This window comes from Sceloporus undulatus, chromosome 3 (genome assembly GCF_019175285.1).
Source record: "Sceloporus undulatus isolate JIND9_A2432 ecotype Alabama chromosome 3, SceUnd_v1.1, whole genome shotgun sequence".
NCBI classification, from domain to species: domain Eukaryota; kingdom Metazoa; phylum Chordata; class Lepidosauria; order Squamata; family Phrynosomatidae; genus Sceloporus; species Sceloporus undulatus.
The window spans coordinates 173,870,622-173,893,275 of NC_056524.1; the positions used below are offsets into that span (position 1 = coordinate 173,870,622).

At 40.8% G+C, this 22,654-nt stretch overlaps 1 protein-coding gene across 10 annotated transcripts in view; it reads right to left on the bottom strand.

Moving 5' to 3' along the window:
* P4HA1 (prolyl 4-hydroxylase subunit alpha 1) overlaps positions 1-22,654 on the bottom strand; it is a 62,970-nt gene that overhangs the window by 15,846 nt on the left and 24,470 nt on the right. For 4 of the 10 annotated variants that reach the window (XM_042457542.1, XM_042457544.1, XM_042457536.1 and 1 more), the window contains exons 2-9: positions 14,745-14,920; positions 12,311-12,427; positions 10,621-10,717; positions 9,766-9,917; positions 8,437-8,574; positions 6,868-7,110; positions 4,143-4,345; positions 3,843-4,019 (exon numbers count right to left, since the gene is read on the bottom strand). In XM_042457542.1, the coding sequence (XP_042313476.1) occupies positions 3,843-4,019; positions 4,143-4,345; positions 6,868-7,110; positions 8,437-8,574; positions 9,766-9,917; positions 10,621-10,717; positions 12,311-12,398 (1,098 nt within the window). In that variant the 5' untranslated portion in view covers positions 12,399-12,427; positions 14,745-14,920. Of the gene's footprint in view, positions 1-1,524; positions 1,596-3,842; positions 4,020-4,142; positions 4,346-6,867; positions 7,111-8,436; positions 8,575-9,765; positions 9,918-10,620; positions 10,718-12,310; positions 12,428-14,721; positions 14,921-15,215; positions 15,237-22,654 lie in introns of those variants that run through there. The other 6 variants (XM_042457543.1, XM_042457537.1, XM_042457540.1 and 3 more) reach the window with 5 other exon arrangements.

Sequence of the window (22,654 nt, forward strand, 5' to 3'; positions counted from 1 at the left end):
TTGTGAGCCACTTGTGTGCAGAGTTCCACAGAAAACTTCTCAGTATCCAGAAGTTCAATGTTCTTTCCTTGTTGCATTTTTAAAAATTCTACATCTACATTCAAATGCCAGTGGGACTTTTTTTTAAAAAACAGTAACATGTGTAAATTTAAAACTTTTTTGAAACTTTGTAAAAAAAAAAGTAGTTGACATTTAAGTTCAAACAGTGCATTGTAAAGATTGGTAAGCCTCCTAGCTTCTCTGGGTATATGTTTCCAAATGGAAAAGTATGGTAGATTTTGTAACATTAATAAGGTGCCACAACAACAACAACAACCTCTTCCAAATGTGCCAAACTAAGAAAATTTAGCTTTTGCTCATAACCAGCCTGAAAAACCCACAAAAAACTATAACCAGGACTGTTTAACAGCTAGAGGGCTGGGGCCATTTATAATATTTTATGGGCCATTCATATTATTAGAACAATTCATAATATTTAACATAGCGTAAGCCACCTTGAGTCCCATTATTAAGGGAAATGTAAGCTATACATTAATAAATAACAATGTATTATATTATTACTACTACTGCTCCTCACAACATCTGGGCCTAACCTGCCTCATTAGTTATTGTGAGGCTTAAATGAAATAACCCATTGTGTCTACTGTCCTGTGCTCCTTGAAGGGAAAACAGTATACAAACAGTATAAATAATAATAAAAACAACAACACAGGATTGGTAGCAGAGAACAGCCCGGGGGTGCCTAATACTCAAAACATTGCCAAAATTAAGCGGCATAGACAGGAACATTCAGAGCCCTACATAAGGGCAGGTTTAAAAGAATTTTAAAATATACTGTTGTTATTATTGTTGCTGTTCTGATTTAATACTGTGTCAAAACATAGAGGATAAAATCCCACTTTTTCAAATAATTGTAACTGCACAAAGAAGAAATCAATTTAATATTTAGCCAAAGCACCAGATTTTTTTTAAAGGCTTTAACAGCACATAAATCCACACACCAAGCAGTAAAAAGATGTCCTGGCTCCAGCGGAACAAAACAAGAATTAGCAATCCAGGCAAGTTGTTTTTGTTGCAATGGGCATATACAAGTTGTTCAACCTTTACTAAACATGAAAATGTGAAGTTCTGCCAAGACAACACATCTTTAGTTTTCATGCACAGGAAAAAGGCAGGTCATCTTGTTAAGGATATTCTAGAAGGGTATTTTTGAAATTCTAAGGTTTGCCAGATTTTGATGGAGGAAAGCAAAAAGGAGATCACTACTGACACTATATCACGTGGGGTGGATTATCTACATGCATATTGCAATAGACTAAGAAAGCATCCTAATTCAGCAAAGAACAGAACTTCTGGTTAGAGGAAGAATCTGAGAAACTCGGCAGTAACAGTTTGTTACAATATCTGCAAACAGTAAGAGCTAAACCAAAAAATAAATCAATAAACTTCTGGCTATTTTTTTCTCCTAATGAGCACCAGAGGCACTCGTTATAGGGACAGAATGTATGACATATGAAAGCTTACCTTTTGCTAATTCTGTAATGTGCAGTCTCCAAGACTCCCGTTATGGGGTTTGAAATGGTGGCTCGCCTCAGCTGTGAAGCGAACCAATCAGAATAGTTGAATTACAATGTATATCTCGCATCACATCCATCCGACCATTCAGAACCCTATGTTGGAGCACAGGCTCCAGTAGGGTTCCTGTCCCTTAGGATAATATGCATATGGGCAGTGTAGTATCTTGCCAAGCGGATACTACCCTTTTCGTAACATATAAGTACAAGAATGCAACTCACCTGTACCTGAAGCAGCAGGCTACTCCTTATAATTACTGAAACCACAGTAAAAATCAGGACTAAGAATTGGACAAAGCCATCTACTTTATTTATAAGTTCAAACCTGAAAATTCCCTGTACATATTTGATATATGTATTGCAGTTATGTCTGTGTTACCCTAGGTTTACCTGTGTGTGGCTTAAGGCAAGGCTGGTCTACCTGCCAAAACTGGGATTACTCTTGATCCCTCCAGTAGCTAACACAGGAGTGTGTAACCATGATTTATCCTCCTGACAACTCTTGGACAACCTTTAATTTCTCAGAGGAAAAGTAGTGGGTGCTGTGAGCCCAAGCTAAACTAAGGCCTGGTACAGACGGGCCCTCAGTGATGCCTTCATCACGTGCTAAGGTTGCCTCAGGGTGGAGCGCCCACATGCCTCGTGACCCTAACATGTGGCAGCGGCATAATAGCGGTGCCCTGTATACACGGTCGCAGCCATTGTTACGTAAGCACTGCATGGTGCCTGCACGGTGCCGTGCAGTGCTTACGTAATGAGTGTGCCAATGGTGCACTTGTTATGCCGCCCCTGCAGCATAAAAAGAACCCGCTTTTTGCGGGTTCTTTTTCCGCCGGAGGGAAGCCATACGGTTTAGTGGCTGCAACTTCCCTCCGGTGGAGAAACAGGCGGTGGTAGGCCGCCATTTTTGGCGGACTGTACCGCTCCTAAGGAGGAGTTAGCCAGAGTGCAGGTGAGGGTTGTGTGAGGCTATGTCAGAGTGCTTCTCCAGAGAAGCCTCAATGAAAGGTTCTCCGTGAGACCCTTCTGAATGAACAATTTGTAGCCCGTGTATTGATACTGAACATGCCACACTTATTCAGAAACACATCTACTTATAGACTGGTGCTGACAAAGCAATACATGAGACACATGAGCTCCTTTCAAAATAGCAGCGAAAGTGAGTAGTCACCCCTGCAGCACAACAGAGACATTTGAGCACCGGTTCTCAAAGAAAGGGACAGCTTCTTGTCAACCTCTTGACAGAAGAGAGGGTTATCTCCCTCAGACCTTATGCTGAGGAGATATAATCTGGATCTCTATATATCATCTTCCTTGCTTCATTGGCAAGCGCCTTAGGTGGGCCATCACTGGCCTACAAAGTCTTTCAAGTTTTTTATACTGTCTTCTGTTTCCAAAAATCAAATTATCCTATATGCATAACATGGATAAGCTGCTTTTATTTAAAGTATCATGCAAGAGTGGGCACCGGTTGGCAGCTGGGTGCTTCATGAGCCTCAGGAGATTTTGGAAACCTATTCCCCCACTCTAGAAAAAAACCTGGGCTTTTGTCCCCCACCCTATTTCTATTACAGACAGGGAGAATTGTACTGCCCCCTTTATGAATCCTGCCCTTTAAATCCAGGGTTACTTAATTTCTTTCAAGAGCTTGGACTATCTATAATAAGGTGACTGCAAGATGCATAGATAAACCATATGTTACACACCACAATAACTACTGCACAGGTGAATATAAAAATATATGACTATCTATCACTGTGATGGATACAGTGACTCAGAACTGCATCTGCCCTTATAATTTACCTTTCCAAAAGTAATGTAGAAGAAAAACAGCAGTAGCAGCAAAACATTCATGCAGAGGTGGTTCGTGTATAGTATAAAGATCCTGAATTCCTGCTGCCTTCAGGATTGCCTTCCAAAACAAGGCACACAAAGGTTCAACCCTGTTAAACAGCAGGGAGAAGTGACACACAGAAAGCCTAGGTTGGATTATCAGTTCTGTATGGCCTATTCTGACAGGCAGTGCCACACCTGCTACCTATTGTGCTGTTTACTGCAATACACCAAGGACTGGATTTAGGAGCTCTGCAGATAAATCATGAGCTCTAACCTTGAGCTAAACCAAAGGTCTACATTAATGACACAGAGAAGATGTTTTATTATAGAATTACCAAAAGCAAGGCACACTGCTGCAAAATAAAAGCTGGGAAGGGGAATCTGTGCATTGGTAGCATCATTTAAAATATATGGACAGTTTAGATTCTTTACCCTTGGTTTTGCAAGCTCTTTGACAGTTTCTATTTCTTCATCGGAAATTATTTCTAGGAAGCGAACAATACGAGGACGGTCCCACTCATCCTCTTGCTTGACAGGTCCCAGTATATACCTAGGATTCCTATTTCCATCAGAATAACGGCAAAAAAGTTTCTTCTGTCTTCTAGGAGTCTACAAGTTTTAAATAAAAGATTAAATGTTATTAAACAAATACATGCATATCAGACAGGCAAAAAATAGCTAGCAATACTGGTACTGGATTATGAACATTTTAAGAATACATATGTTTATTACCATTTTTAGACCTTCTCCACGGCACAACATTTCATATTTCTGTCTCTCTGGCAGATAATCTTTTGATTTTTTCTGACTTTTAGTTTCTTTTCCTGTCTTTTCATCTGTTTCGGCAATGGATTTGTTCGCTTCTTTTTCTTTTTCTTTAGACATTATATATTCAAAGTATTTCAAATTGCCATTTGCTCGCTGATGCTCTGGCTCTATGAAAATAAAGAAAAAGAAAATGTACACAAAATTTCTTAACTGCAGAGTGTGTTTTCCAAAAGCCTACTTTTTCTAACAACTTTTATATTGCTTTTCATGACAATTTTTACATTTAAGACAAATGATTAAATCTGTATATACCAAAATGTAATCCCTAAAGTTGGCCATTTCAGTCAGGAGCCATTCCTATACTCATTGTTAAAAAGAACAACTCAGATACTCAATATGATAAACTTCTCTTTGTTGTTGCTTCCTATGTGAGCCTTCCCATCCAAAAAACTCAACAAGATCCAAAATGAACATTTCCTGAAATGACTGTAAGATTTTAACTCTGAAAGGGCTCTACATCTGCTCAGAGAAAGGATAGTTTTAAATTATGAATAGGACAATCCTATGGATGTCCACTCAGAAGTAAATCCCAGCAAGTTCAGTGGAACTTATTTCCAGTGTGAATAGGATTACAGTATAGCCTTAAAAAATAAACTTTTACTCAGAAACTAAACTACTAGGAACAATATCCTTTGATCCACAGAGATTACTATGTATGCAAAACACTGATTATGGAGGTGAGATTTTTACGAAAAAGTAACAATGCAGTGTAAAGAACATATTTACAAGCTCTAACCCTGTGCTAAACCAAAGGTTTATGATAATCCCATAACTACAAAAGTAGAAACCTTTGGTACCTTCTGTTTAAGAGTCCTGAAGAGCCCCACATTTCTAAACCTAGAATTTTGACAATTATGTTTTATTACAGTTGACAAAACACAAAACCAATATGTCAGTCAGAAAGCAATGTTACAAAAAACAGCAATAAAAATTTCATCCCGCTCCTAAAATATGTTGCACTAGCAGTTATGCATCCAGAAAAGGTTGTATCAACTAGGGCATTATCAGCAACTCAGAAAAGATACGTATGTGTGTTTGCTATAGGCAGATCAGATTTAGTAGCTGAGATATTTTTGGATGACATGCTAGAAAGTCAGAACCTAATGATAAGAGAGTGAACCTAAGAAATGATAACAAACGTCACTTCTTTAGAAAATCTGAAACAAAGAATAAAATATGTCTTTATACTTAAGTATTTTTAGAACATGTCAATGATGTAATGCAGTGATTTTCAAATAGTATGGCGGGACCCCCAGGGAGGGCAGAAGAGTTGCTCAAGGAGGCATGAGACACTGAGGCCCTAATCTCTCCTCCTCCTCCTCCCATTTTTTAATGTGTAAAATTTACACATATTGAGTTAAATATTCAATTTTCTAAAATAAAACTGTTCTAATTTGAACAATGCTATTTCCTTATAAAATGCTAAAATATGAATGTGCAAATGTAAATAAGAACATTAAACAAACAAAATATTTTTGTTCATATATTATGTTGAGTGCAGCGCACAACATCCACATGTAGGTGTAAAGGAGGTCACAAGGGCAAAAGGTTTGAAAACCACTGCTATAACATTTAGTAGCAATGCAGATCACAATAGAAGCCAAGGAACAACAACAACAAATGTAACAGAATAGAATGTGAAAGGGGCAATGTTTTGCTACTGGCCTTCTGAAGTCTCCCTCTCTTCCTCTCCTTTTCCACACTCATTGAGGCAACATAAGAGAAGCAATGACAGTCCTTAGGACTTAGTACAGTAGGACCTCAGGTTTTAGATTCTGGACACTGCTCCCTAGAACTCAAACCACACTGTGGTACTTCCCAGGGGCACACCATGCCACACTTTTCCTGCTTTGAAAGTCTGAAAGAGGAGGAAGTCTAGGGAGGCCTCGAGGCCAGGAGTAGACACACACAGGGGAATTGGAGGGATCAGTGGGGGCTGCAAAAGATCTCCCAAATGGTTACATCTGGTCCATGGGCCACACAATTGCCACCTTTGCTCCAGGACTTGTTGCAAACTCAATCATGGGTGCTTCCAAAAGCATCTGATCAATAGGCATTATTCTGCTTTTTCTTCCTTGGTGGATTCTTTGTAAAAGCAAAAAAGATGGACAAAATAGCAGGAAGCCATTGGAAGGTTAAATACAGAAAGCAATGCTGGCAAAACTCCAGTAAAATGTTATTAATGAAACAAGCTATGTATCCCGATATGCTACCAACAATATATCAGGGTCTATATGGCTCATCTATTGCTAATGGATCACATTTAAAACTGGATTTGTTTCAAGTGCCCAGAAAAGTTAATAAAATTGACCCATTTTGGAGCTAATGAGGGATGTGTTGTGTCTACCAATTCCTACCTGAAACTATGCTTTCTGCTACATTGAAAGTAAACGATAAATCTGAGTTGAGTTTGTATTAAGAAGATATTTTATCCTTTACAATTGGAACCCCAGGTACCTCCAGCAGTGCTGCATTTTCACTGCAAAGGATAAGATTTTATGCAGCACAAAATAATTATTCCTAGCTTTTTGGTAAAAGTAATAATTGAACATAATAAGCCAGATGAAAATAGTCTGGAACAAAAATCTGAAATTGTGACATACTGGTATTATACATGATAATAACATACCCAGCTCAAGTAGCCGCTTTGTAAGCATCATTGCTTTGTCTAGATCCCCTTGTTGGTAAACAGCATAACTCAAGTAGTCTAGAACAGAAACTCTGTCTATGGAAGATGAAACCTCTCCATCATCAAGCTGTTTCAGAGCTTGCTCCATCCACAGTTCAGTGTGGTAGTAATCTGCTTCAGTGTAAGCAATTTTGCCCAACTCAAAACAATCTTCAGCTGTTAGAAAAGTCTTGTGCTTCACTCCTATGGGAAACAAGAAACCCCTTATAATTGTTCATATTTGTAGAAACATACTGAATTTTTTCTAAATCTGTACTGCTTAGTTTTTCCTCATTCCGTAATGATGAACCGGTATAGAAAGGCCAAAATAAAGCTGCTTCGGGTCCCTTTGGAGGTATGCTGTTTAAATGATGCATGTGTCCTAAGAGCCCAGAAGTCGCGCCAAAACCACTGGAGCGCAGCTTTGGCACAGCTTTTGGCCTCTTAAGTTGCATGTCTCATTTAAACAGCATACCTCCAAAGTGAACCAAAACAGCTTTATTTTAACTTGTCTGTATGGGCCCATAGAAACATTTAAATAAAAAAAGATGTTGCATCCAATATACAGATTTTTACTTGGAGTCTACTACAACATTACAGAGAGAGGGAGGGAGAAATATTGTTCAAATGCAACATCAAACTGTAGCTGATGCAGCAAAAACGAACTTCTCCTCTCAGACACAGTTGGCCCTCCATGTTTGCAGGGGTTAGAGAAACAAGACCCCTGCAAATGTGGAAAAACCGTGAATAACTACCCCCTCAACACAGAAGCCAGTTAAAGGGAGGGATGGGCAGCGAATAGGAGCCGAAGCGCATGCTCTCCCCCCCCCCCCACCCTCCCTTTAACTGGCTCCCTATCCCTTTACCAACCAGACTGCTGCCTGTGCTGCCCAGGCAGCAATCCAGCTGGGAAAAGGTCATGGGGAAGGGAGGCTAATCTCCCCATTCCCGACCAGATCACCAACTTCCCAGACAGACCTGGTTCATGCACCCTTCCCAGCTTCTCCCTCCTGGGCTTTTTTCCGAGGGGAAGAGGCCGGGAGGAAGGAGGAAGAGGAGTGCCCGCACTTGCGGCCTTGACCTTGTGAATAACAAAGCTGCGAGTGTCAAAGCTGTGAATGTGGAGGGCCGACTATACTCATCTTCACTTACTTTCTCCTTCTTTAGTGCAAACTTTAACATTGTATCAAACCCCCGAAAACTATGACTTGTGCGTGCCATCTTAAGAAGAATAACAAACCACAGTTTCGAGCTACTTTGCCATTTCTATTTGGAAGACAAGCAAAAACCCATAGCCTGACAGTTTGAATGCAGCTGCAAGCTATAGTTTATGCTAAAAATTGTAGAATACAATGGGAAAAGGAAGGAGGAAAGTGGACTATGTGAGCACAGGATTAGTTCCCATAGTAACAAATCATTTATGCATGATCTAGCTCGTTCGCTCAGAAAAACTCACCTACATAGGCTTTCTGTAGCTTTTTTTCCATAAAAGAGTTCTCTTTATACTTACAAGTTTTCTCAAATCCTTACCTGGAAGATTTCCCCTAGAGAGGGTATCTGTATCTAAATTATATGTATCCTGGAGCCGTAAGAGAGCTTTGGCAGCACCTGTTTGATCTTCATCATTAGGGAAATATTGGCGTTGAATAGTCATGTTGGAAATAAACCCTAATGATAAAAAATATATATTTATATTTCTCAGTTCATCTACACAAATTTCAATCCTATTCCACTACAGCCAGTCTGCCACCTACTATCTTCTTGGGTCCTACTAGTTTATTTTTGTTTGTGGCCTTATTTTCTGTCTCAGACGACACCCCCCTCCCCAAAGCAGCCAGAAGCAGTACAGAGAGCATGCTGAGCTGGGGAAAGCCAGCACAAAAAGGAGCGGCAAAATGCTGGTCCTGCCAGCGGCCCATTCAGGACCACAGCAATGGCCTGTTTGGGGCCACATAAGTGACTCGCTTTGAGAGCAGGCCATGAGGTTGCCACAGCTGCCACCGGCCTTTGGACACTCCTTTTGGCCAGTCTGCTTCACCCCACAGCAAAGTATTAGCCTGTTGGGGTATTACAGTTTCCATTACTTATTGCTCTGGATGCTAACTAGGATTTTAGTTTACTAGAATAAAATGGGTTAATGTATCCTATATAGAGTTTTCATATCCAGGAGTAGCCATGTTGACTATACAACAAAATACAGTAATATCCAAAATCCACAAACGAGCCATAGCTTTACTGGGCCAACCAAAATGCACAAAATACATTATACAAACTTTTGAAACTGCACTGGCTTCTTCATCAGGTAAACATGTTAAAAACCATACAGGAGAAGGTGGAGGGAAATGATGATGCATCACAGTCACTGGCCTACATTTTGTCAAGATGTTGACAAAATATAGGCTTGCAACTCTAACATTCTTATTTTTTTCCTTCTCCTGTATAATTTTCAACACCTTTACCTGTTGAAAAGCCAGTGGAACTTCATCTTTGTGCATTTTTGGTTGGCTCAATAAAGATATTTCTGTTTTGTGGCTTTGGGGCGTTATTGTATTTTGATATATGTAGTTTGTGTTAACCATTCCCAAATATATTTTTCTACTTCATCAGTATCTATTTCAGCTACCTAATGAGAATATATATTTTCTGAACTCAGAGAATCAAACTCTATGCCTTGATTTTAAAGCATCATGTGTGGATTCAACATCATTTCTTCCAACATCTGCAAGAAGTATATTTGGTGCAGTGTTGCAACTCTACTCTACTCTTGTAATTTGCTGGTTCATGGGTCATTTTATTATCTACTACCCTGCACTAGATTTCAATATCCCAGCCATTTTTGTAGACTAGAAAAACACCTACCATCAGACATATCCTTAAGCACCAAATTCTCCAGTTCACTCCACTCTGTGTTAAGTCTCTTCATTAGCTTGAATGCATTCACAGGATGTCCCAAGAATCCTTCTGGGTCCTTTGTTGCAGTGTCTGTCAGCTTATCCAACTTCTCTGCCCACCTGGAGAAAGAAAAAGCAAGATAAGTTATTATCAGTGGACTCATTCACACAGTGATAAGGTTGGCTTGGATTATTTCAAGCTCTTAAATGGTAGAATTGTTTTAAAATTTAGCACATTAAAAACAATTAGTCTTTCTTTGAAAGGCTGGAAACTGTTTATGGATTTTTTGAGCAACAAGAAATCTAGCAATGTAATAATCTGTGGCTATGGTTAATTAGTAATTTTAGTATAATTATTTAGTTGGATCTGTAATGATAAAATAATATTGTTTTCTTTGCACTGGAATCAGGATTAGGTGGGTCAGAGCTCTGCTGTGTATTAGTCATGCATCTTTTTTTCTTCTTTCCATTTCTTTATCTTTGATTGTATATTAGTTTGATTATAAATCAGATTGTTCATGCTAAAAATTAATCTCAAAAAGCCCCAACAAGTAGACTTCCACAGTTCCTCTGGTTAATACATTTATTAAAATAATAGCCTGAAGTTATTTAGACTAGAGTGGAAGTAAAGTATAGTAAGGCTTATGTTTATCTTTTATTATCCACAGTACATATTTGACTTTGGACTTGTTACAGCCAATATTCTGCAGCAATAGCAAGTTTATTCTTACTTCCATAAAGGCTACATATGGCCTAAAGGCAATTTTTATGCACTTAGGGTGGAGTTACCAGTAAAAATATTAGTATTCAAGCCACTACATACTTCTTAATCTGTTCCAGCTTGCTCTCTTCTGCTTTGATGTAGTCTTTCAGTGAAGTCACCAGGTCTTTTTCAGTATTAATTAAGTCGGTCATGTGTCCTAAAAATAGTTTAATGCAATCATTACACCTATGGCTACTGTTATATAGTTTTATCAAGTTAAGTGTGAAAACCAAGAAAAGGAAATATACAAAACATTTATAGTTACTTTGCCCACCTGAAGATTTGCAAAATGGTGCCAGGCAAAGGTTTCTCCCTATTGTGGATGTTTGAAATAAATATTCATTCATTTTTCCACATAAGGTGATAGCGTGATGCAGTGGTTTGAGATTAAATTACCCCTAAGAATTTGTATTTTCCCAAAAATTACATTTTCAAGGTGATTTTACAATGCATTAAGAATTTCTGGTAGTTTTGCCTTCTGAAGCACAAAATGAGTGATTTCATGTAACACAAAAAGCCATGAACTCTACCTTGTTATGTATAAGAAGCATGCTGGTGCATGTCACTCATTCTTGCAGCAGGAGAAGCTTACACAAGTGTTGTGTGAACACAGCCAGCTCCTCTTTTCTGGCTTGTTTCCCAACAAATCACAGAAACAAACTAAGAATAAATGTTGGAATTTTTTGGTCTGTTTGAAGTGAAACAAAACACAGAAGGCTACAGCTACACATTTTGTGTAGCCTCTCCCACTGTTGCAAGCAACAGTGATAGAATAAAGTGTACCAGTGTGATACCTGTACATACCAAATCAAGGTTGCCATGGATTTCTGGGTAGACATATCCATTATGGGTAACCACTCAGAAATAGGTTTAGAACTTGATGCTGACTAATAAGCTGACAGTCTCATTCCAGCTAGACAGAGGATGAGGAGAGGGGGCTGGGCAGGCATAGAAATATTTTGTTAAAAGAAACATGTTTGTCAGAGGCTTTGGTGCTGTCTGCACTGCCCCTGGAGTATCTGGGCACCAGAGCTGCCCTGACATCCCCCTGTAACCTTAGCCCTCCCATCTGATGCTGGATGGCTGTTCACACATGGCCAGATGCTTTGTTCTGACCTCATTGTAAGTAACTGGTGGCAACGGCAGACTCACTGGGCGGCACAGCAAGACACTCATGCAGACAGCTGCCCAGCATCAGACAGAGACCTCAGGATCTTCTGGGAAGTTCTGGATCAACTGGAAACTGTTTAAAATCCAGAGTAAGAGGGATGTACCCCAAGTTTGGTGTTGAACGGCCAGACTCAGAGACTGGACACTGCACCGTCCAGTCTCCCCACCAAGAGGACCAGGGGAGGCTGGTTTATTTGTCCCATACAGAAAGGGCCTTTGTTAACTGAAGTATGCCAATAATCCACAAACAATATTCCATTTACAAACAGTCACCATTATTCACCCAAACAGGTAGTATTTCAGTGGTTTCCACTACTATTTTATTTCCCCTTGAGATCTTTTTGTAACTGTATTTTATATTAAATGCTAATGATTTTTGACTGAGCATCTAGATTTTATCACTGTTTATGTTTTAGATTTATTATCATCACTAGATGTTGGAAGAAAAACAAATAAAGTAAATGAAGAAATAATACAGTTGTGTTCTTTGTTATCATTGCAGCCCCTTCCAACTCTATGATTCTATGATGATTGAATTATTCAGATGTTCTAAACATGTCTACACAAAATCACTGCTTACCAATTGAAGTGAAGAAATCTGTATAGGCATAAGAAGAGGGCAGCAGAATGCAAAGAACTAGAAGACACCAGGACTTTGTAAGCCCCATAGTTATTACACGTTCACCTTAACACACACCTGAGAAGAAAAATAAAGTTAATATTAATATTTTAATATTTGAAATATTAGAATGTGAACATTTTAACCAGTTAAAAGCATTTGGAAATGATATAGATATGGGCAATGCAAACAGTGGAGAGAGAGATATGTAAGTAAGAGTGTAATGGTTTGAGTATTGGACTATGATGCTGGAGTTCAGGGTTCAAATCACCACTCGGCCATGGAAACACACTGGTTAACCTTGGGCATGACACACTTTCTCAGTCTCAGAAGAAGGCAATGGCAACCCCCCACCCTCAAACAAATATTGCCAAAATCAGATTGGGGTCACCATAAGTTGGATCAACTTGAAGGCACACAAAAACAACAGAATCATTAGTATACAAAAACACCACCTGTAGAACACGTTTTGTTCATATCTGTAAATAGTACCTTTGGATTACAGTCAAGGAAATTGGCCTTGTAAGAGCTTTAATAAGCAGCATGTGCCATATAGAGTGTTTGTTCCATGAAACACCAGTATTAACTAAACATGTCCTAGATTATCAACATTTTCCCAGAACTATGTGCCAAATATTGTACTCAAAGTACTTGTAGTTCTTCAGTAAATGAAAGGAGCACAGAGAATCTTTTTAGAATACTTTAGCCGTGCCAAGATTAAATGCTAAAGGAAAAGGATTTAATTATCAGAATTTATCAGAATTTTTCTATAAAGACAAAATTTCACATTTAGTTCACAATCAGTGGTCACATATATTTCTGGAACTTTGGTTCATCACAAATTCTGAGCACGTGTTTACTTGTGCTTCCACATATGCCTCTCCCACAAATGGAGTGTCCAGAAATGTTTAAGCCACAGGAAAGAATGATTTCCCCTCATGTTTTTTTCAGGTGGGGAGAGGGGGAGAGAACAGATCTGTGAGAGATATTTTAAAAATGTTTTTCTACACTTTGTAGATAAAAAGTTACTTTCAGACCATAAAATGTATTATGTATAACTTGGTTTACTCATAAAATTAGACTCATAAAATTAGAATGTTTCTTTTATTTCATTTAAAAGCATGGGTACTTCAGATAGCAATCAAAAATTTAATTCAGTTTAACTTTTAAATGGTTTTAGAGGTTTTGTCTTCAATTTTTTTGTTGTAAGTGGAGCTACAAGCTGCTGAATGCTAAGAAATCTCGTATCTCTCCGACTCTGGCAGTGTATGAAAAGCAGACCATTGTCTTAGTTTGAAAGTAAGAGAGACTGTAAACATTACAATAAAACAGAAAAAGAAATGTATTCTGAGCATCGCAATTCTGCAGACAGAAATATTTATGTCTCTTTCCAGTTAGGGAGGTGGACAGGGCAAGGTCAAATCCCTGTGTTATCTCCAATCACTTTTTGGAAATTACATATTTCACATACACTTGGGTTCTGTCTGCACTGGCCAGGATACACCAGGTGCAGCCAGGAGTATCCTGGCCCTGGAACTACTCCAACCTCCCTGTTACCCCAGGTCCTCTGTTCTTATCCCAGGCAGCTGTTCACCTGCTGTTACACAGCTGGGTGGAGGGTTGTCACTTGTCCTGGAAAATCTGGGAAATCCCAGACTGAAGAGGCTAAAAAATGTCCCGGTTGGCTAGGCCAGTTGAAGCAGCAAGTCCTGGATTTCTCCTGTGTTGCATTTTAATCTGATGGATAGATTAAAATGTGGCAGTGGTGATGAAACCATGCAAAACGTCTGACTGACAGGAGCCTCATCCAACCCTGGGAGATACAGTCGCTACTGCACAAGTGTAGTGTTGCCACTGTATTCTTCCATTCCTTCCCTGCTTCCCCCAACAGACCAAGAAGATAGGAAAGGAAAAGAGACAAGCAGAGACAGCCTTGTGTTGTGTGGTGATTGTGTTGGTGGCTTGAGCCTAGGGCTAGGCAGTATGGTGCAACTTTGGTTCCAAACAGCCTTGGGAGAGTAAGGGGAGTCCCTTTATTCTCTGAGGCTGCTTGGAAGCCTCCCTCTCTTCACACCAGCTGGGGGGGTGAGAAGCGGGGGAAGAGCTCTTAGCTTGGTTCTGGTACTGAGGCTGAAACATAATGATAGAAAAAGTGCAATGGTTAATGTGTTGAATTTAATAATAATAATAATAATAATAATAATAATAATAATTTTTATTTATATTTTTCTGCCTCTTCCAGATGGATCGAGGTGGGATTGCATTCCATTAAAACCTATACATCAATAATAAAATGCATAAAAAACAATAAAAATAATACAATTATTCTTAAAACTAACTCATCATCAAGTGGAAATGCAGCAAATTCGTACAATGGTCTGGAGGTGTTTCTTACACAAGGTCAGGTGAGTAAGCTTGCCAGAAGAGATCTTAAATGGCTCCAAGGAGGTAATGAGACGGATCTCTTCCAGGAGACTGTTCCACAATTTCGGAGCAGCTACTGTGAAGGCTCTCTGGGAGGTGGATGTGAGCCTGGTTGACTGATGTTCTAACACGTTCTTCCCAGTTATTCTAAGTGTGCGGGGCAGAATCAGAATGCAAATTAATAATATGCATAATTCTAAAAATTTGCATAATATGCAAATTAGATACCAAGATATGAGGGACAGGGCCCTAGTCACTTAACTAATTGGGAAAGTGAGCCAGATAAGAAGGGGGGATCCAAATGTTATCACCAATAAGAGATTTAGAATAACATGAAAATTTGCCCCAGCCTCCCTCCCAATTAGGAATGTAGGTGGGGGAGAGGGAAGGGGAATAGAGAACAGAATTCAGCCAGCAGTTTGGAAGCCAATGAAGTTCTAACCTCAGAGATCTCATGAAGCACTGTCTGAGTGTGCCTGGCTCCACTCCCTCCACTTATGAGATTCCCAGGAGGTGGCTGGGGCTGGCTTACTGGCTGAAATGATGGCTGGAGCTTTCACATTCAGCACTTCACCTTGAAAGCCAGTTGTGTCATCTGATCCATGGACAGTTCTGGGATCTGGCCCACCTCACTTTAAAATGGTTCTCCACCCTGTTTTAAGGGGAACATGTCTGGATACTGTCTCATCCATAGTCTTGGAGGCTGGGGGCTGACATGGCTATTTTCACTTTTTAACTGAAGGTAGCACACTCAGGTCCAAAACACACTGGAGAAATAATCCAGTTTGAGAGTGCTTTGACTACCCTGGCTCAATGCTAGGGAATCCTGGGAATGGTAGTTTTGTGAGACATTTAGACTTCCTTGTCAGAGAGCTCTGGTGCCACAACAAACTACAATTCCCAGGATTCCCTAGCACTGAGTCAGGGCAGTTAAAGTGGTCTCAAACTGGATTATTTCTGCAGCGTGTTTTGGACCTCAGTCCAGGAAACACACTGAGCTTTAGTTCTTACATCATTTCAGGGAAATACTGGATTTTCCAAAAGTTACCTATTACACAAATATTACACCAGTTTAGCAAGGAGACCAAAAAAATCCATCCACATAGGTCTGCATACATATGGCTGTTCGCATATGCATTAAATCAGTAAGAAAGCCTGTTCACATATGCATTTAATCATTCTGCTCCAGAATGATAATCTCCTGAAAGGCCCATAGGCAGTGATATGAATTGGCCCCTAAGTTTACAAGCCTGAAGCATTCAGAATAGGGAGATGTGAACCATGCTTCACTTACAGTGAAGTAGGCTATATGAATTTTTCCTCCAAATGGTCAGAAAAAACATTATCCTTGACATTAGTAATAGACAAGAAACTATAGGAAAGAGCCTTGTAAAGTAAGAACAAGAAAACGGGGGGGGGGGGGGGAAGGGCCATAGCGTGTGACTTGGCATGGGTGTGATTATTTGAGAGCTCATCCTCCTGCTGGACTCTTGAGCCTGCCAGGACCAGTCGCCAAGACCAGCAAAGGTAAGAAACAACTTTTTTTCTTTATCTTTAGAACTTTAGAATGGACCTGCCAGTCATTTTAAGCTAATTAGGCCCCCTGAGCCACTTTTATTACATTGTTATTGTAGGTACTTAGCTTAAAAGGGGGGGGGGGCCTCTATTGTGCCTTGTTTTGATTGCATGTTCCGTTGCCGGTCCTGGAACGCATTAGTTATTTTCACTGGGAAAAAGCGCTTCGGGTTACGAAATTTGGCTTACGAAAAAAACTAGCTGGAAACGAATTATTCGTAACCCGGGGGGTGGGGTACCAGTGTATTCTGGATTACAGTATAAGGGAGACTCAAACTGTTACTGGATTTTTCCCCCCTCAGGTGTCGGCTTTATTTTCCTTATAACCTTGTCCCTCACCCTATTTTTTGAAAAACTCTGGATTCATTCATCTCTCGCATTTTTCCTTCTTACATCAAGCTGTACATTTCCTTTTTGATCCATACTGTACAGCAGAGAAATTAGGGCAAATATCTCTGTCAATTATTCTGAAGATACACCCAGATACCAACTCTTTAATTAAGATACCTATCTTCACTATGGTACATATCAGAGCTGAAAACTTAAGGTGGAGTGGCTTTCATCAATTATCTCTGAATCTCCATGCAATTTCCCTGGTGGTGTTCCTCACCTACTCCTTTCCCACTTCGTATGAATTTACGAAACACAGTTGCTCATTCAATCCTTTACCTGGTTCCTTGTCTTATCTGACCCTATTTTCCTTTTGCGCACCGAACTCCATTTGTATTGCCTGCTGGCTTCCCTCCTTAAGGGCACCCTGAACCAGAAATGGCTTGTTCCTCAGCCCACTATATTAGGTAGTCCATATTATTCCATTGTTCCATCATAGAAAAGAAGGGCAGCTGCAGGAACATTCTCGTTGCAGGCCACCCAGGACCTCCACATTCAGTTTTATCGAGCCATGAGTTTATAAACTCACAGGATTTTTGAACCCACAACAACAGCTGAGCTTTCCACCAACGTAGCATAGTCACCATGTCCAAAAGAACCAGAAAAAGTTTATAGTTTACACCATGGTTTAGAGAGGGTAGCATTAATAAGACTAAGGCTGTTACAGACTGCCAAAAAATAAGGCTGCTTCGTGTGTCTTTGGAGGTATGCATTAAATGATTCATCGGGTCCTAAGATGTCCGGAGGTCGCGCCAAAGCCACCACTCCATTTTCCTACGCCACCGGAGTGGCGCTTGGCAGTTCTTGATCTTAGGCTGCATTCATCATTTAATAGCATACTCAAAGAGACCTCAAGCAGCTTTATTCTGGCAGTCTGTCACAGCTTAGTATTCACAAACCTCAACAACAAAGCAAAAGCAAAAAATTAACCTTGAAATTAAAACAACAACGAAACAAAAACACTGCAACCTGCAGTGTTTTGAGCACCATGGGACTATGGACTCTGGGAGACCATTTGAATCCCACTCAGTTATAGAAATCTATGGGTTGTCCTTAGGAAGTCCACATACTCTCAGCCTCAGCCAAAAGCAACGACAACCCCCCCTCTGAAACAAATCTTGCTAAATAACACCCGGTTGTCATCAAGTTGTAAATAACTTGATAGGGCACACAGCAAACATTTGTAAAACAGGTAATCGAGTTTGATACTGTCAGGCCAGCGCATTAGTTGATGCTGTTTTCCCATAACATAATTTAAACATCCCTCAAAGATATATTGATGTTTACATGTTAAGTTGTCCTAACTACCTATACACTTGTATACGTCGAGTACAAGTTGAGGTCACATTTTGGGGCAAAATTGTGCATTTTATATGATCCGTAGATATTGTCAAGGGTCAGACTTAAGGAGGCAGGCCCCAGTTGGGAGAGGGCTATGGGGTGACTGGTCGTCCTTCCTAGGTCGACTCCCCAGCTGGGTTTCCCCACCAACGAGGCCGGCTGGGACAACGTACCATATTGTCCAGTGTATAGGTTAACCCCAGGTTTTTTGGCTCAATTTTTTGACCAAAATTTTTGCCTTTATACACAAGTATATACGGTGTCAGCTCTTCTTGGGTTTAAGTACCGTATTCAAGAATTTCCTCTTTTTAAAAAACACCAAGGACGTAGCCATTAAAAAAAACTAAACTTTGATAGTGCCAAAGTCAGCTTAACTCCTTTGGGCTCATTATAAACACCATCTGCCTTTGACATTGTGGAAAATAAAACACATGTTTTCAGATTTTTGTTAATAAAACCGTGCAGCGTAAAATACTGAAGCATATGGTTATTATCCTACCAATGATAAGAGCTTGGTAAGCATCGCAAGGCTTGATGTCAAGACTGGTGAAAGTCAAGATTCCTTTTGGTGATTACCACGCCTGATGACCAGTTGGTAGCACCATTGCTTTTTACCATCTTACCCTATTTCAAACTGCACTAAACCAAAAAATAGGAGCAATGCATCTGGAGAAGGGAAGAGCATATCGTTTCCCTTTCACTCTAGACAGCATTTTCAGCATTTATCCAGATGAAGGTACTCCTGACAGTCAACAGTAGGGACAATGGGGTTCAACTGTGGCTATGTGAAGCTACACTCCTTGCAGACACAGGTTCAGTTTGCGTGTCTTCCTGGATTTCTTCCTGGAGACTGGGTGCTCGGCTTTATGATTGCCAAGGAGTGTGTTTGTAGTTAAAGTTACAACACAACTGCACTCATTCTGGCAATATTGATTCGGCCCAGGTGAACACATGCTAAATCACACCTTTTAAAACATATTGTAAGAAGAATCTTTCTGAGGCTATCTTTCAAACGTGCTCAGAACCTTTTTACCTGGCACAAAGAGCAGCGAACGACTTTTACTGGGACTGGTAAATGAAGCACCCAACTCCTCTGTTACATCATTCTTCACTGGCTACCTGTTTGTTTTGGAACACAATTCTAAGTGCTGGTATGATTTACAACGGCACTATACAGTACAGCTCAGGTCCTGGCTGGCTGAAGGATATCGCCTTTTCATAAGAACCTTGGGCTGGAGTTCTAAGAACTTCTGTGAAGGCCTTCTCTTGGCTCCACACCCTCACCAAACACACCGAATCAGGAAGTCATACACTGGAAGACACCTCAAGGGCCATCCAGTCAAAATCCAACCAGCACGAATACACAGTCAAAGCACTCACAAAGCTGGCCATCCAGCTCTGCTTAAAACACTTTCAAAGAAAGGAGACTCCACCACACTTCACGGCAGTATATTCTATTGTTGAACCGCTCCTACCATAGGAAGTTTCTCCTACTGTTTAGGTGGAATCCCTTTTCCTGTAGTTTGCACCTATGCTCCATGACCTAGTTCTGAAACAGCAGCCAAACATGCTGCTCCATCCTCAATCGGAATCCCTCAACTACGGAAACAGGGGGTATTATCTCTTACCCTTCTCTTCTCCAGGCTAACCCAAACCAGCTCACTCATCCTCATAGGACATAGTACCATATCCTTTGCCATTTTCTGGTTGCCTCCTCTGGATGCATTCCAACTTATCAATCTCTTTCTTGAATGTGGTGACCAGACAACTGGACACAGTATTTCCAAGTGAGTCTGACCAAAGTCAGAATAAAGTATACTTTGCTTTCTTTAATCTAGACCTTATACTCCTTTTGACGCAGGCTCGAATCACCACTGGCTTTTAGCTGCCACATCACCCTGCTGACTCCTGTCAGCTTGTGGACCACTGAGACTCCTAGATTCCTTTTCACAGTCTGTTATCAAGCAGGCATCACATTAGTGGAACACGCTTCTGAGGAACAGTTCCCAGGCTCTGTAACTCCCTTCCTCGATGGTTCCTTTTATCATCCTCTTCTCAGCATGTGAGCTGCACTATTTTTAATGGATATGTTTTAACCTAGTTTAATTTCTAGCTAAGCCCTAAAACAACAAATCCCATAATTTTGTTGTTTTAAACCTGTCTCATTTTTTGTCGTTTCTGTGGGTTTGGGGCCATGTGCCATCCTAGAAGACTTATTCCTGAGTTTCACCCAGCATCTTTGGCTGGCATCTTTCTCTGCAAGAGCCAGCCAAAGATGCTGGGAACACGTCCAGGACATAAATTCTTCCTAACTGGCACATCAGCCCCCAAAAACCCACCAGACAAACTACACACAACATGCCATACAGTTCACCCCACAACAAACCATTCATTGGCTATGTGTTTCCTTACTCTCATCTCCCCAATAAAATCCCAAAACTCATTTCCCCCAAAAACATCCATCCCATTCCCCCCAAAATAGTGCCAGCTCCCAACTGCGCATCCCAAAGCGAGCGCAATAGCCCAAAGGAACCCCCCCATCTAGCCAAGGGAAGTTACCAGCACCTGGGAACCCCGTTCCTCAGCCCAAGCTGTGTTCCCAACTACAAATGTGATGCCTGGCTTGCCCCCGATAACAACATGTGCCCAAAAGGATCAGGAGTCTCAGGTCCACAAGACCTGACCAGAGTCAGCAGTGTGATGTGGCAGCTACCAAAAAGCCCAGCTGCTGATTCCTAGCCTGCGTCAAAAGGAGTATAAAGTCCTAGATTCAAAAAAAGCAATCATAGTACCTTTATCTGCTTGGTCCAGACTTCACTGGAATACTGTGTCCAGTTCGGCACCAACAATTCAAGAAAGCATATTGATAAGTGGAATGCATCCCAGAGGAGGGCAACCAAAAAGGCAAAAGGTCCTCGGTAACTATGTCCTATGAGGAGTGAGGAGCGGTTTGTTTAGCCTGGAGAAGAGACAGGTTAAGAGCACACCCCTGTTCCCATATCTTGAAGGGATGTCCTATGCAGGATGGAGCAAGCCATGTTTTCTGCTGTTTCAGAAAACTAGGTCATGGAGCAATAGGTGCAAACTACAGGACAAGGGATTCCCACCTAAACATTAGGAGAAACTTCCCTCATGAGGAGACTGTTCAAACATAGAATATACTGAACACTACTGCCAAAGTGTGGTGGCAGTCTCCTTCTTTGAAAGTGTTTTAAGCAGAGGCTGGATGGCCATCGTTGGAGTGCTTTGACTGGTATCTTGCATGGTTGCATTTGGACGGATGGCCCTTGAGCGTGTCTTACCAAAAGTGTATGACCCTTCCCCGATTCTGTGTGTTTGTGAGGGTGGTGGAGCCAAGAGAAGGCCTCACAAATTTCTCTAGAAACTCCAGCAGGTTCTTATAGAAAAGCGATAATCACTTCAAGCCAGCCAGGACCTGAGCTGTACGTATAGGGCTTAATGTAAACTCATAACCAGCACTTAGAATTGTGTCCAGAAACCCAAACAGGTAGCCAGTAAGAATGATGTAACAGAGGCAGTGGGTGCTTCATTTAACCAGTCCCAGTAAAAAGTCTGTCTGCTGCTCTTTGTGCCACATTAAAGTTTCTGAAGCAACTTTGAACAGATAGCCTCATAAAGATCTTCTTACAATAATGTTAAGGTGGCTATTAGGCAGTGTCACCTGGCCAGATCAGATATTCAAACAGAAATGAGTGCCAGTTGTTGCTAACTTAACACAAACACACTCTTGGCCATCATAGAAGCCGAGCACCCAGTCTCCCAGGAACGACAATCCAGGAAGAGAACACGCAAACTGAAACCTGTGTCTGCAAAGAATGTATCTCACCAGCACCAGGTGAACCCCATTGTCTACCTTTTGACTGTCAGGAGTACCTCTCACGGATAAATCGCTGCAAAATTCCTGTCTAGAAGTGAAAGGGAAACGCTATTCTCCTTCCCCTTCTCCCAGAGCAGTTGCTCCTTCAGTGCCAGTTGAAAAAGATGGTAAAGATGTAAAACGCAATGGTGCATACCAAACTGGTCACAGGCTGGTAATCATCCAAACGGAATCTTGACTCAATTCACACAGTCTTTGACATCAAGCCTTTCGGCATGCCTTACCAAGCCTCTTATCAGTTGGTAGGAATAACCATCAAGCCTTCCAGTATTTTATGCCTGCAACTGTTTTTATTAACAAAACCGACGAAAACAAGTTTTTGTCATTTCACACATGTCCAAAAGCAATGGTGTTCTACAATGAGCCCAACAGATTTAACTGACTTTGCCACTATCAAAAGTAGTTTTTTAATGCTACTTCCTCAGTTGTTTTAAAAAAGAGGAAATTCTGAATAACGGTACTACAAACCCCAGAAGAGCTGACACCGTATAACTGTGTATAAGGCACAGAAATTTTGCAAAAAATTGAGCCCAAAAAACCGGTTAACAACCTATACACTGGACCAATATGGTACTTCTGTCCCCCCAGCCAGGCCCTTTGGGGGAAACCCCAAAGCTGGGGAGCGAACTAGGACAGGACGACCAGTCACCCCATAGCCTCTCCCCACACTGGGCTGC